This window comes from Bombina bombina, chromosome 3, assembly GCF_027579735.1.
Source record: "Bombina bombina isolate aBomBom1 chromosome 3, aBomBom1.pri, whole genome shotgun sequence".
In the NCBI taxonomy this organism is placed as follows: Eukaryota; Metazoa; Chordata; class Amphibia; order Anura; family Bombinatoridae; genus Bombina; species Bombina bombina.
This window is the reverse complement of record NC_069501.1, coordinates 217983424-217998901: the sequence shown is the minus strand read 5'-3', so window position 1 is coordinate 217998901 and position 15478 is coordinate 217983424. Positions and strand designations below refer to the sequence as shown.

At 37.4% G+C, this 15478-nt stretch overlaps 1 protein-coding gene across 1 annotated transcript in view; it reads right to left on the bottom strand.

The window, feature by feature from the left end:
- EFCAB5 (EF-hand calcium binding domain 5) overlaps positions 1 to 15478 on the bottom strand; it is a 208160-nt gene that overhangs the window by 23004 nt on the left and 169678 nt on the right. Inside the window, exons 16-19 of the mRNA XM_053705221.1 lie at positions 15323 to 15475; positions 15101 to 15207; positions 11912 to 12168; positions 1361 to 1590 (exon numbers count right to left, since the gene is read on the bottom strand). Of these exons, the coding sequence (XP_053561196.1) occupies positions 1361 to 1590; positions 11912 to 12168; positions 15101 to 15207; positions 15323 to 15475 (747 nt within the window). The remainder of the gene's footprint in view (positions 1 to 1360; positions 1591 to 11911; positions 12169 to 15100; positions 15208 to 15322; positions 15476 to 15478) is intronic.

Below are 15478 nucleotides of genomic sequence, written 5' to 3'. Positions count from 1 at the left end.
GACAGGCTACAGCTGTGAGCATACTGTTGTGCAGAGTGACAGGCTACAGCCGTGGGCATACTGTTGTGCAGGGTGACAGGCTACTGCTGTGGGCATACTGTTGTGCAGAGCTACAGGCTACAGCTGTGCACATACTGTTGTGCAAGTGACAGGCTACAGCTGTGGGCATACTGTTGTGCAGAGTGACAGGCTACTGCTGTGGGCATACTGTTGTGTAGAGTGACAGGCTACTGCTGTGGGCATACTGTTGTGCAAAGTGACAGGCTACTGCTGTGGGCATACTGTTGTGCAGAGCGACAGGCTACTGCTGTGGGCATACTGTTGTGCAGAGTGACAGGCTACTGCTGTAGGCATACTGTTGTGCAAATGACAGGCTACAGCTGTGGGCATACTGTTGTGCAAGTGACAGGCTACTGCTGTGGGCATACTGTTGTGCAGAGTGACAGGCTACAGCTGTGGACATACTACTGTGCACGTGACAGGTACAGCTGTGAGCATACTGTTGTGCAGAGTGACAGGCTACAGCTGTGAGCATAATGTTGTAAAAATGACATGCTATTGCTGTAGGCATACTGTTGTAAAAATGACAAACTACAGCTGTGGGCATACTGTTGTGCAGAGTGACAGGCTACCGCTGTGGACATACTGTTGTGCAGAGTGACATGCTACCGCTGTGGGCATACTGTTGTGCAGAGTGACAGGCTACAGCTGTGAGCATACTGTTGTGCAGAGTGACAGGCTACAGCTGTGCGCATACTGTTGTGCAAGTGACAGGCTACAGCTGTGGGCATACTGTTGTGCAGAGTGACAGGCTACAGCTATGGGCATACTGTTGTGCAGAGCGACAGGCTACAGCTGTGAGCATACTGTTGTGCAGAGCGACAGGCTACAGCTGTGAGCATACTGTTGTGCAGAGTAACAAGCTACAGCTGTGAGCATACTGTTGTGCAGAGCGACAGGCTACAGCTGTGAGCATACTGTTGTGCAGAGTAACAAGCTACAGCTGTGGGCATACTGTTGTGCAGAGTGACAGGCTACAGCTGTGAGCATACTGTTGTGCAGAGTGACAGGCTACAGCTTTGAGCATACTGTTGTGCAGAGTGACAGGCTACAGCTGTGAGCATACTGTTGTGCAGAGTGACAGGCTACAGCTGTGAGCATACTGTTGTGCACAGTGACAGGCTACAGCTTTGAGTATACTGTTGTGCAGAGTGACAGGCTACAGCTGTGGGCATACTGTTGTGCAGAGTGACAAGCTGCAGCTGTGGGCATATTAAAGTTTTAATACAAAAATACACTGTTAATCTGTAAATGTATTAATGGTGCTAAATAGAGAGAACAGGGAGTGAACTCAACATACCAGTTTACATTGATTCCAGCTGTTAATCTCTTCTGTTTCATTCCACTGTGGACAAAAATAGAGCAATACAGCTTTGAGGATGTTGTGCACCATCTGCGGTGGCTCATTGTAACTCTTCAGCTCTGCAAACGACTGGTGATCAAGTTTGCTGACACATTGACGCAGATCCTGCAGCATGAAGCGATAGAATAGGAATCCCAGCTTCCTGTCTCCTGACTCTTGCTCTGCCTCTGCATCCAGGAAACAGCATGGTCAGAGATTATTTGTCAATAAACATATAAATAGATTAACATAGCTGTTGAAACCTCTACCGGAAAACTTAAAAGAAAAAAAAAAAAGCCTTTAAGATTGTTGTTAATTTTTAGAACATAGACTGTAAACTGATATGTTTTGTATGCATTATTTTAGGCTGTCAAAATAGTAAATACATAAATAACAAAAAAAAAACATAATAAAAAACTTGACTGCAAATAGGGTTGACACCTCAGCCATGTTTGTTAACCTGGACAGTTATGAGTTACACATGCTGCAGGGAATGCACAGGGGAACATGTATTGTGCTAACAGACCAGTAATGTTCCTCCCTAGCACATCTTGCAACATGTGTAACTCATTGCCGTGTTGGCAATCCTAAATAAAAAATCAGAAATCTCATTTTGCATGCCTCTCTAATCATGTAGGCTCAGTTATTCCCCACAATATTGTTACGCATATCCCAATTGTTCTGCATGGGTGTCCACAGGTAGACGGTTAGGGGTAACATGACGAGGATCAGGTTTTACCCATGTCTTTTACATGTCTTGGTTCTGATTCTTTGGTTTAGACTCTAGAACCCATAACCTAGCCCTTTCTAACATACATGACTGTGCAGGGCCGTCTTTAATATTGACTGGACCCTGGGCAAAACATTTATTGGGCACCCCACCCCATGCAATTTCGCTCTCCACCCCAACATCCCAAAAAACAACTAAATCAATTTATTTTATAATTTTTTAAAAAATTATTAGCCCAGCAGTGGATCATCCACTGCTGGGCTAATCATTTAAAAAAAAAAATTGCAATATTTGAAACTGGACCTAAGCAGTACTAATAAGTAAATACATATATAAATTCCTCCACTGTGGATTCATTTAATATTCTGGTTAAAGAGATTTAGGGAAGCCAAAGCAAGGTAAAGACTGAGGAGGAAGCATGGAGGTGCAGACAAATATAAGTTTACTGACTGGAACAGCAGAACTACTATGGGAAGCTGTAAAATCTGCGACAGAGAAAACAAAAACTATAAAAATAAACCTTACATTAATGTGTGAAGTATCAGCATGACACTATATATCAGCCACAGCAGCACATGTCACTTATTTGCTAGGAACAAGTTCCCTCTCACCCTGCACTAGACAATGCTGCATTGGGAGGGGCGTCTGTGCACTCACTTATTCTTCCCACTGACACCTTTCTACAAAGCACTGTTCCCCTAACAAACTTCAGTTAGTTGATCTTAGGGCCACAGCAGAAAGAGCAGGGCTAAGGGGACCGGCAGACTGGATGCTGTCTGCCCAAGGCTGCATGGATACAGTGTGAGATGAGTCACACATCCTCAAGACTGAAGAGAGCAGTGTATGCAGCTGCACAGATGCTCAAATCCTCACGTGCCTGCCACTCCAGCTTTCTGCTGCATGCGCCTACTGTCAGCCCTACCCAGAAACAATCCCCACCACCAGAGAAGTTACCTGGTAACAGTGGTAACCCCAGTAGGACCTTTTCTGATGCAGTAGGAATGGCTGGATGCCGAGTTAGGGCTTTGCATTCAGTGCTGCACAGTGCACCTCTAAAACAGCACATGGCACTAGCTTGGCATGTCACATGACACCGGCACAGTCTGGCACAGATTTTGAAAAAAAAAATATATAAGCATAGTACTTGACTGTGACTGTATTAGGACTGAATGTGTGTGCTCCCCATGTCACATCAACAGTCTGGTATGAACCATAAAAAAAAAAAAAAGAGACTGGGCCCTGGGCAGCTGCCCCTTTTGCCCTGTGTTAAAGATGGCCCTGTGACTGTGTCCTTAAGAAAAGAAAAGAATCCTGTAGATGAGAAACTAGTAGTTATCAAACCATTAGACATCCAATTTAGATTAGTAAATGTATGAGGGAACTGAATATATCCCACCATATGAATCCATAAAGGAAAAAGGCCCCCTCATTGGAAAGGGAAGGATGTCCTATTTTTAAATGAGGGTCACATGAAAATATACAGAAATAAAGTGAAGTAGTTAAAGGGACAGTCAACTCAAAATGGTTTACTGTTTAAAAAGATAGATAATCCCTTTATTACCCATTCCCCAGTTTTGCATAACCAACACTGTTATATTAATATACCCTTTACCTCTGTGATTACCTTGTATCCAAGCATTTTCTGACAGCCCCCTGATCACATGACTAATTATTTATGATGTATTGACTTGCATTTTATCCAATTAGTGCAGTGTCTGCCACAACCCACCATGTTAGCACAATGTTATCTATATGGCTCACATGAACTAGCACTGCCTTGTAAAAAAACTATTAAAAAAACATGTGATAAGAGTCTGTCTTTAGTGGCTTAGAAACAGACAGAATTGTAGGTTTTTTTTAGGTTATAAAGTATAATAATATAACAATGTTGATTGTGCAAAGCTGGGGAATGGGTAGTAAAGGTGTTATCTATCTTTTTAAACAATAACAATTTTGGTGTTAACTGTCCCTTTAAAGGGACACTGAACCCAAAATGTTTATTTTGTAATTCAGATAGAGTGTGCAATTTTAAGAAAGTTTCTAATTTACTCCTATTATCAATTTTTCTTCGTTCTCTTGCTAACTTTATTTGAAAAAAGAAGGCATCTAAGCTTTTTTCTGGGTTCAGAACTCCGGACAGCACTTTTTTATTGGTGGATGAATTTATCCACCAATCAGCAAGGACAACCCAGGTTGATCACCAAAAATGAGCTGGCATCTAAACTTACATTCTTGCATTTCAAATAAAGATATCAAGAGAATGAAGACAATTTGATAATAGGAGTAAATTAGAAAGTTGCTTAAAATTTCATGCTCAATCTGAATCACGAAAGAAAATTTTTGGGTACAGTGTCCCTTTAAGTGAACTGTACAAGCCTACCACAACTAAATCACTAACTTGACCACTCAAGCAATATCAGTTATTTAAAAGGACATTAAAAATAAATTAGAAACTGCATGAAACTGCAATGAATAATTAAGCTTTGTTGTCTCAAATTATTTCATAGTTATGTTTCTTTTCACTTATTTCCCTGTCTCCCTAAGCGAATGGGTCCTTGCTAACCAATGACAACCATGAGAAGCAGAAGAAAGAGACATGTCTTCCCTTAAGGTAGTTTATTTATACAGTATATATAAATGTAGAGTTTAAAAGCTTGACCAGAAATTAAACTGTAGCGAGTAGTGAAAGATATAATGAGTAAATATTGAATCAACATTCACTCAGTATCGATGGCTGGGTGTATAAGCGCAGCCGGCTTGAAGGGGGAGCATCTGTGTGAAAGTGGAGCGCATGGAGATGCTGAGAAGTGTTGGTGATGTGGAGATGCAGTGTTGGGGAGCGGCAGCGGCTGATTTAACGTCTGGGAACAATACAAAATGAGGGGATAAAAACATGTGTAAATAGATAAGGCTGATTGGCTGTCAGTACCAATTATGTAGCATCTCTGAATTTAGGTGGGAGTGTTTTGGAGCTATATATATTAAAAACTTGAGCCACAAAGGAAGCTTAAGATATTTTGAGGGCTTTTCTTAGATTTATGCTTTCAGATATCCTAATCAGATTGCATTGTAGATGAATGTGCTTAAAACATTATTTTAAAGGAATATTTTGAGGGCTTTTCATAGATTTATGCTTTCAGATATCCTAATCAGATTGCATAGTAGATGAATTTGCTTAAAAACATTATTTTAAAGGAATATTGTGGGGAAATAAAAAATGCTTTGTACCCATAGAACAGTTAAGTCCTTATAGGGAAAATGTACTCAGGCAGGCAACTGATAAGTCTTTTGTATTTAAATTAACTGCAGGGATACTTTTTTAATTGGGCTGGGCTCTTACTTCGACAAGTTCAATAATCCCACAGCCCTATTGAAGGTAATACATTTTTTCCTTATTGGAACATCAGAATTCAAATCATCACAGACAGCAACGTTTCGGGTTATTCACCCTTAATCATGCTATGACAATGGTTCATAATCCCTGTGTTTAAATACACACCCATTTACCAACAACGACAATCATGTGTGCTAAACCATATACCTTATATGAAAACCTAGTTACTTCTATACACTGCCACCTAGTGGCTACATTAAACACAATGTAACTATATATATATATATATATATATATATATACATACATAATGTATATATATGTACATTACACTATATATATATTTTATATAAAAAGGTATCAACTGCAATTCAATCTGTCTCTTCCTTAATGGATTCATATACTAATTTGGATAAACAAAACACTTTACTCTAGGAATACACTTAGATATACTTTTAAATTTAAACAATTATTTCTAAGCAGCACATGAGAGGGAGATAAATGCTGTCTATACACTGTGCCAAATTGCATTGAAAGGAATTATTTTTTTGTTTTGGTTTAAAATAAAAAAATATTAAAAATTACTGCACAACAAGGTGTTTAAAATGGCTAAATATATGCAAAGAGGGGTTGGGTAGTGGGCATAGCATAGGCAGGTGATGGGTGGGATCAGAAGTGGCGAGTATCATTTTGGCCTGGCAAGTAGCAAAGGCCTGACATTTTGATCCCTGATCTATATATATATATATATATATATATATATATATATATATATATATATATATATATATAGATAGATATAGATATAGATCTGTATATATATATATATATACATACCGAACACACTAATGGCTTCCATGTTCCTCTAACGTCTCTCTCTGGCTTAGGGTTACCACCCAGCTGGTATTTTACCGAACCGGGTATTATTTGTAAGGTCAGGTCAAAGTTGAAAATGAAGAATAAATATAGAAATAAAGATGATATCATATGGGAAAACATATTCTTAATGTGTTAGAAACTAATTGTAAACCAATGATAATTTAATATCAGTCCTATCTGCTTTAGTTCCTAAATTATGCTGTACAATTATTTATGCAAATGTATGCTAATTAGTATAGGCAGAATTTCCCCCCAGTAAAAGTGGAAACCCTACTTGCTAGATGCTCTTGAGTTATAAAACTCTAAATACATACTGAATCTCATTAAATATTAAACATGTGTATATGGGCACCAGACTATTTATTTATGATTGCAATGAAATGCTGGACACTAAAGAATGTAAAACTATAAAACTATACAGGCTTTAGGTTGGGCAAGCCAGCTGTGATCTTCTCTTTAACTCTACCCTTATACAATCTCTTGCTACTTTCTTTACTATTGTTTCACTTCGGTTTCATCTTTTAAGTGTAGCCATCCAGTTATACAATTACGTTATATACAAAAATAATTTGTTAAAAAAATGTGGGAAGCCAGTTGATGAAATTAGTTTTATGTCTACTTTACTATAATGCATTTAGCACCATCTAGTGGATAAAATCAAAGCAGCATCTTAAAGGTAGAAAACTATAGGTAAAAAACCCTTAATCCAAATTTGTTTGGGACATGAAAAGGTTTGGATTTTGCATCTGGGTTGGAGGGGGTGGACCCAAGTGTAAACAACAATATCTTATGTAATTTAGGTAATATTTTCATGTCATAATGCAGCTTATACATGTAACCTAAAGGTAGTTTTATATAATTTGTAATACTTTTGTATATATTGTACCATTAAATAGTACAGTACTGTAACGAGAGAGGTAATATTTGCTTTTTTTAAGTAAATATAGACTATTATTTTCATTTTCAAACACACAAAAAATTAATAGACTGAACCATTTTTTAAATGATTTAAATTACATTTTTTTTGCCAAATACAAATAATTTTGGGATGCTTCTAAAAAGTGCATTTGCATTTTAGCTGTGGCTACTTTTTATTTGTTATATGAACTCTCAAGCTGCAATGTTTTGAGTGAGATATTTAAATGGTTAAGAAGCATGAAAATAAAAAGTTATAACATTTAAATTAATTGGTGGACTCACCTGCATCTTTTTGCATACCTCAATTTTCTTTTATCTTATAAGGGAATAGCACAATGCAATAAATGGGTAGCTAGAATTGGTAGCTAAAATGTTAATCAAGTAAATTATAATGAATATCCAAGGCTACGTAGTCCTAATATATATATATATATATATATATATATATATATATATATATATATATATATATATATATAAATAAAAAATCTGTGACATTGAATTGTCTTGGACGTCCCTGCATCCTGGCTCAGTGAGCTTGCACTCTGCTAATTGCCAGCATGCTTTATTTAGCTCATTGGGGTGCTTCCACAAGATGTGAGTACCCTGTGTCTTCCTCTGTGTCCTTGATATATTGATAAGCACATTTGGTGCCTTCTTGTTTTATTGTTTATGCCTTATAAGGGAATATGCATTTTAAAGGCTTGCAAAACTGGGATGTTATTACCCAGCGGTCTAACTTTTTAAATACAAGCCTTGATCACAATCGTTATGTTATCAGCCCCCGACAAAGAGGTTTTCGTTTTTAGACGATATACACAGCCTATTTTTCCAGTGATCACAATCCAAATTTAGTTTAGCCACTAAAAGGCCCCAGCCGTGACAAATCTGAAAATACAAATTGAAACTGACAAATACAACAGACATAACAGTTGTTTGGATTGATCCCTTTGTACAGTGTATATGTAAAATATATATTTACACGTGTAAAATTAACCTTTTTTGTAATCTGAATCCAGCCTGAGAAGTGTTAAATAATCTTGATGCCATTTGTACATAGACATCATGGGTATAATGGGCATGTTTTCTCAGTGATTATATTTATGCTTTTAAAGGCCATGAAACCCAAACAATACTGTCATGATTCAGATAGAGCAATTTTAAACAACTTTTCAATTTACTTCTATTATGAAATGTGCTTCCTTTTTTTGTTGAAGTAGCAGCAATGCACTACTGGGAGATAGCTGAATGCATCAGATGAGGAACTGGCAAGAGGCATATATGTGCAGCCACCAATCAGAAGCTAGCTCCCAGTAGTACACTGTTGCTCCTGAGCCTACCTAGGTATGTTTTTTTAACAAAGAATACCAAGAGAAAGCAACAACTTTGATAATCAAAGTAAATTGTAACATTGTTTAAAATTGTATACTCTATCTGAATCACGAAAGAAAAATGTCAGGTTTTAGTTCCCTTTAATATTAATAATTTTTTAAAGTAATTGTTTGACAAAACATTGTTTTATAGTTTGGTGAGATTTTCATCTGAAATCAACATAAACACTACAGGAAATTATTTTCCATAAAAATAAGTGCCCTCAACTTATATCATCTTTTATAATGTGATTTTAACAGTTCTCATTCTTTAAATTGTGAAAGCACTGAATTATGAGGTTTAAAACATTACCAAAAGTTCTAAACCTCACTGTTCAGAACCAAGTTTGTCTGCTGAATTTATATTACTGTAAGAAGATACCAACAAGAGTCTAATTACTGTAAACTGTGACTAATAAGGTTTTTAAAAACCTGTGCAAAAGATCACGTCGCCAACAAACATGACTGAGTGGAAAACTGTTGTAAATTGATCCCCTTGCCAATAGAAATCACATTTAAAAAGAAGAAAATAATGTAACTTACATTCACAATAATACAAAAACAAAATAAAAAGCATTTTAAGAACACAATTTCTATATCTTGTGATTTCCACTATCTTGCAAATCCTTCAGATCTCCTTAGCTGTATGAGATATCAAATATATGGCTATTAAATACATATAGATATGTAAATGTGTGTCCCGCCCTCTACTGACGGACTATACAATAGTGATGAACATAGGTTTTATGAATCTAGACCACAAATAGGCATTTATGGTGATTTCAGAGTGTATTTTAGATGCTCAACATAATAAAATTATTCCAAATCATCATGGAATACTTGCAAATATGTTGAAAAGGCCAGTTTTCCACTTTATCAAGTCCCTATAGGTGTTGAATTTGATAAGTGCAAAATGGTTCCAAAAACCTGTTGAAAGGTTTCGAGAAACTGGATTGTTCCATGTTAAGAATAGGGTGTTTATTTGGTCTGATAATAATGCATTTTTGGGTGCTAGAAACACCCAAAAACCTGCAATTGTGATTTAACTTGAATTGAAAAGTGTCTATTATCAGGTGAAAACCCATCTAAAAAATAGGTTGATAGATTGTGATAGACCCCACAATATTTTTTTATCCAACCTGCCTTTCCTACATAAAAGCTGTAGCAGATAAATTGTTAATCATGTGATTTATTTTTTTAAATGATGGACTAGATCAGCATTTCTCAACACCAGTCCTCAGGCCCCTTAACAGGCCAGAGTTTCATTATATCTTAAAGGGCCATAATACCCAAATGTTTAAACAGTTGAAAGTGATGCAGCATAGCTGTAAAAAGCTGATTAGAAAATATCACCTGAACATCTCTATGTAAAAAAGGAAGATATTTTACCTCAAAAGTTCCTCAGTAGCCACCTCCCATTGTAAAGGATTTCTAAGCAGCATTTTAGTGTGTTTGTCCTGGGACATCCGAAGGGACTAGCATCGTGCACTCTCATATTATTTCACCAATCAGGTAAAGGAAGCTTACTATGAAATTTAATGAGAGTTAAGTCAAATCTCATGAGATCACAGTAAGAGTTCATGACCTCAGCACTGCTGATGCTGATTGGCTGCTGTTCATTTCTTCATTTTTTTTTAATTTTTTTACCTGCAGCTGGGAGCAGCTGAGTTTAACTTTTTACACAGAACTTACTCTGCTGAGCTGAGGAAATTGTGAGGTAAAATATCTTCCTTTTTTACATAGAGATGCTCAGGTGATATTTTCCTGTCAGCTTTTTACAGTTATATTTCATCAGTTTCAAGTGATTTAGCATATGAGTATTATGTCCCTTTAACTAGAGCACAGGTGAAATAATCATCTGAAGGGTGAGAGCAGGTTAGTAACCATGGTTACTGATAAGCTGATTAATGAATATCTGGCCTGTTAATGGTCCTGAGGACTGGAGTTGAGAAACACTGGACTAGATCCAATCACAAAAAAACACTCTCATACTTTTGTATGTGTATTTGCTTTTATATAGGTAGCTAAAGGCAGGTAAAGCTATTTATTTCCACTACCATAAAAAGAGAGCAGTACAGAACTGTGTGTTTGATTTATAGTTATTATAGTCTCATAACACGCTCAGTAAATACTACTAGGCGCTAGCGACAAAATGAAACCATTATCCAATTGGTTGTGCATCCAGACACCTCACGGAGACACGGACCAATCAGATCATGCAGTAACGCCTATCTCCTATGTATCATCTGATTGGTCTGTAGTCTGTGAGATTTGCCTGCCTACATGTAATTTGTCTGTCAACATGAAAATCGCGGCAACGTGTTGACTTGCCTGGGCAGTGCGCCATTGCACTGACTTGCCTGGGCAGGAGCTGTCTGTGATTGATTTCAGGACGATGCATTACACTACCACACTAGTTCACTATCACACTAATCCTCACCTGCTGGCTAAGAGTGACAGGAGTGAGATTGCTATTAATCTCACTCATGTCACTCTTAGCCAGCAGGTACACGTGGGGATTCCAAATGATAGCTCAAAATGTCAAGTCCTGAGCTTAAAAGTTATTTGCCAACAGTTGCCCATCTGGCCCTACTCCCTGCCTAAACATGCCCGCCAAGTAGTAAAGTCACAGGGTATGTTACTGGATGATTCTACTGGCCAGGCATCCCTGCTTCTTTCCCCAGGAGCAAGGGAGCCTGGTTAGAGGAACAGGGAAGCCTGGGGAACAGGAGAGCCTGGGGAGAAAAGCTCCCCCTTCTCCTGTTCCCAGGCAACCCTGTTCCTCTCCCTAGGAACAGGGGAGCCTGTTGATGTAAATCAGTTCCTGGATGAGTCACATAGGATGAGAACCTTTGAAAGCATCTCTAAAGAATTTAACATACATAATAATTTCTTTTCATATTTACAAGTGCACCATTTCATTAGAGAGAAACTTAAAAATACACAGATAACAGACAGATTTGGTAAAATAGGCGACTACATTAACCTATGTAAGGAAGGTAGCCATTCAATTTAATTACTCTAACATTCTAATGGCCAAACAAGGCCAACTACACTTAGATGTGGTACTGCGCAACTGGAACACATATTCTGAAGACCTTAACATCAATATGATTAAAGCAAGCATTAAATGGATCAGAGAGGCGCCCCTTTCTTCCTCCTGGATAGAATTACCTATAAAACTTATCAACAGGGCTTATATCCCTTCTAGAATATATTTAGTGTTCAATGTCCCTTTAACATTACAAACACTGGATAAAAAGAATTGTGAGTATTACCTAGGACAGGTTTTTTGTGCATCTCAGTAGGTTGCTGCTCATCTAGTATCTCGTTGCATGCTTCCTGCAGCATCTGTAACATTTTCTGTAAGTCCTGGTATTCGTGGGCCGGTAGTTCCCTGCAATGCCCAGTATTCAGGTCCAGCACTCCTATTGCCCTTCCTGCTGAGTCTCGGATAGGTACAGCTAAATGACGTTCTCCATAGGCATCTGTTGTGACCACTTCAGAACTATCTGCACATTTAAAAAGATAATCCCTGTCCATGCAGAGCAGAGAATTGTCATTAAAAGGACAGTAAAGTTCAAGTTAAACTTTTGTCATTCAGATAGAACATGCAATGTTAGACAAATTTCCAGTTTACTTCTATTATTATTTTTGCTTTGTTCTTTTGTATCCTTTTTTGAAGAGTAAACCTAGGCCGGCTCAGGAACATCAGTGCACTACTGTGAGCTAGCTGAACACAGGTGACCAAAATGTTCTAATGTGCTAAACCAGTTTATAATTCAACTGGTGCCTGCATATAACTATGGGGCCTATTTATCAAAGGTCTTGCAAACCTGATCCGACATTGCGGATCAGGTCCGCAAGACCTCTCTGACTGCAGAAAGCAATACGCTCTCCGTATTCAACATTGCACCAGCAGCTCACAAGAGCTGCTGGTGCAACGCCGCCCCCTACAGACTCGCGGCCAATGGGCCGCCAGCAGGGGGGTATCAATCAACCCGATCATACTCGATCGGGTTGAATTCCGGCGATTCCTGTCCGCCTCATCCGAGCAGGCGGACAGGGTTATGGAGCAGCGGTCTTTAGACCGCTGCTTTATAACTGCTGTTGCTGGTGAGTCTGATGACTCGCCAGAAACACGGGCCCACGTGCTCCGTTCGGAGCTTGATAAATGGGCCCCTATGTGTTTACCCCTGCAAAGGGGTTAAACACATAGTTAAAGTCAGCTACAGTCCAGTAATGCACTACTAGGAGCTAGCTGAACATATCTGTTGAGCCAATAACAAGAGGCATATGTATGTAGCCTCCAAACACTAGCTAGCTCCTAGTAGTTCTGCTCCTGACACTACCTAGGTATGTTTTCAACAAAGAATAACAAAAAAACAAAGTCAATTTCACAATAGAAAGAAATTTTAAAAAAATTAAAATTGTATGTTCCAGCTGAATCATGAGTTTTTTTTGTTTTTTTTACTTGCAGAGCATTATTACTGAGCTATCTTATTGTGAGGTTCTGTTGTACTATGAAGTCTCTTTTCAGTCTTGTTTTTAAACATTTATTTATATTAGAAGGCTTATAACTGATTAACGCTCAGTATAATGGTAACCATTTAGTATTTCACAGATTTAAATCTTGGAAAATTGTTGTGAGCTCCTTGGGATCACTTTGTACTAATTATTTTGGATACCATGCGTGAAGCAACATTATACACTTCCTATTTTTAAAAAGACATAATTGAGATGTGCATGTTATGTCCCATATAAGCACTGGAGATACTAGAAGTAAATATAACTAATCTATGCTCTGTGTATCACTTACACAAGAAAAGTTTTAAAAAATATATGATAATTTTTCTAATAAGCCTTTTTGCAGACTCAAGGATATTACAGAAATGCTTCAGGTCATTTCAATTTCTCTTATGTCTGTTTAATGAACACAAAGCAGATTTTGGAACTCTCTGTGGCTGGTGGCATTTTTCATGTTAGCAAATGAAGCCCCTAGATTCTCTACTGGTTTTATCATTTCTATAACAGAGAGCCAGATTGTACCTTGCAGAAGCAAACTTGCTTGATTCTTATGTAAAACTATTTATCATTTCAAATAATTAAAGAGGATTACTGTAAAAAAAAAAAAAAAAGAGATAAGACGAGTAACCAAAAAGCTTGCCAAAAAGCTTGTGTGTGTGATGTTCCAAAAAATTGGATTAGATGCATGGAATTCCTAACAGTGCATGTAAAGAACGAATAAGAAGAAACCATGTGTACTTCAGTATTACTAAAAACTGTCACTGAAATATTGTGGTCTATGTAATATAAATAAAACATGGTTAGAAAAATAATATAGTCACGAAAACTGTAAGTCTTTATGATTTAACAATTATTTGTACTTTAAGATAATAGTCATTCTTGAATTCTTTAAAATGTATTAATATAAAGTTAGAGGTAATTTCCTCCACAACAATGAAAGGTTAGCTTGTGGTGTCATCTGAAGCATTTTACTATACCTTGTGTGTAAAAAATGAGTTGGTACTATAGAGACAGATACTTTATTTTAATCATATTCTGCCTGTAGATAAGCATGGACATAAATGGTATGTGAGGGCTACTGCTGGGTGGGGGCCCATGGTTAGGTTTAATTGGGTTGGAGGTAACCTTTTATTTCTATGGGGATGTTTATTCCAAATGTTTGGGGGAGGTATTTGCTATGTGAACTACTTTTCCCACTCTAATACAACCTCAGATTTTAAAAATCCAAATGTTTCAAGAAAAATACTTAAATGCTGAAGTTTTGTATCGATACTCTGGAGAAGAGTTTTGCATTTGTATATGACTTTCTAAAAGGCACTTAAAGACTATCAAATTAGCTTCTTCTTGTGAGACTCTATAGGGTTCCAGTATTCCAACACCATAATGAGTTTAACCAGTTAAGTCAGAAGTCTCACAAATAGCCAATGTATTAAAACATGTTGTAGCCTTTGGAATCTATTGAGTGTTTATTACCGAAGGAAAAAAGCAAACAAGTTATTGAATTTGTTAAATAACTCCAAGGCTCTGAATACGTTTGCAGTAAGATTTCTTATAATATTATGTATAAGTAAAATTAGAAAATTATTGAAATGATTTATCTCTCATGAAGAAAATATAAATTTAATAGTTCACAGTTTTCCTGGCAGTAAAATAATAGAAAATAGATCTTCCTGCTTGGTTTGCCTATAACATGGTGTGATTTCCATCCCCCCCCCCCCCCCCAGCACTTGTGTCATAAGAGTTGATCTATGAGGACACACCATTGGTTTGAGTGGCAAAATAAACCTTGGGTCCAAAGACCAGGGTTTGCATGAAATTTCCATTGAGGTCTAGTAGACACAAGGACCAAAGTGAAAATCCATATCTTGAAATACTATGCTGGCAAAACAAGCTTTATTGTGTGATGCCCTCAAATTGATGAAACCAAGCAAGCCACTCACCTAAAAATGTTATCCTTTCTGTGTAGAGTGTTGGGATTGCTGTAAATCTCAGAAATCCCATTGTTGTTATCTGTTCGCATCATATTTCGAAAGGCATAATCTTGTGTCTAAAAATAATAAACATATAGGGATAGTTTAGTGCAGAATAGAATTTTATAAAACGTTATTAAAGTTACATCACAGGCAATGTATATTGTGTATAGTATATCAAACAGAGGTTACCTTGTCTGCACTAGGCTCCATCAAATATGTGTTGATGGTGCGAATATTGGGAGCTCGGCTGTAGATCCAGGCAAGGGCACTGCTTACCAACTGCAGAATGCCCCTTTGTAACTGGACATGGTGAAAGGCAATACTGAAAGCATTTGTTACCCCCTA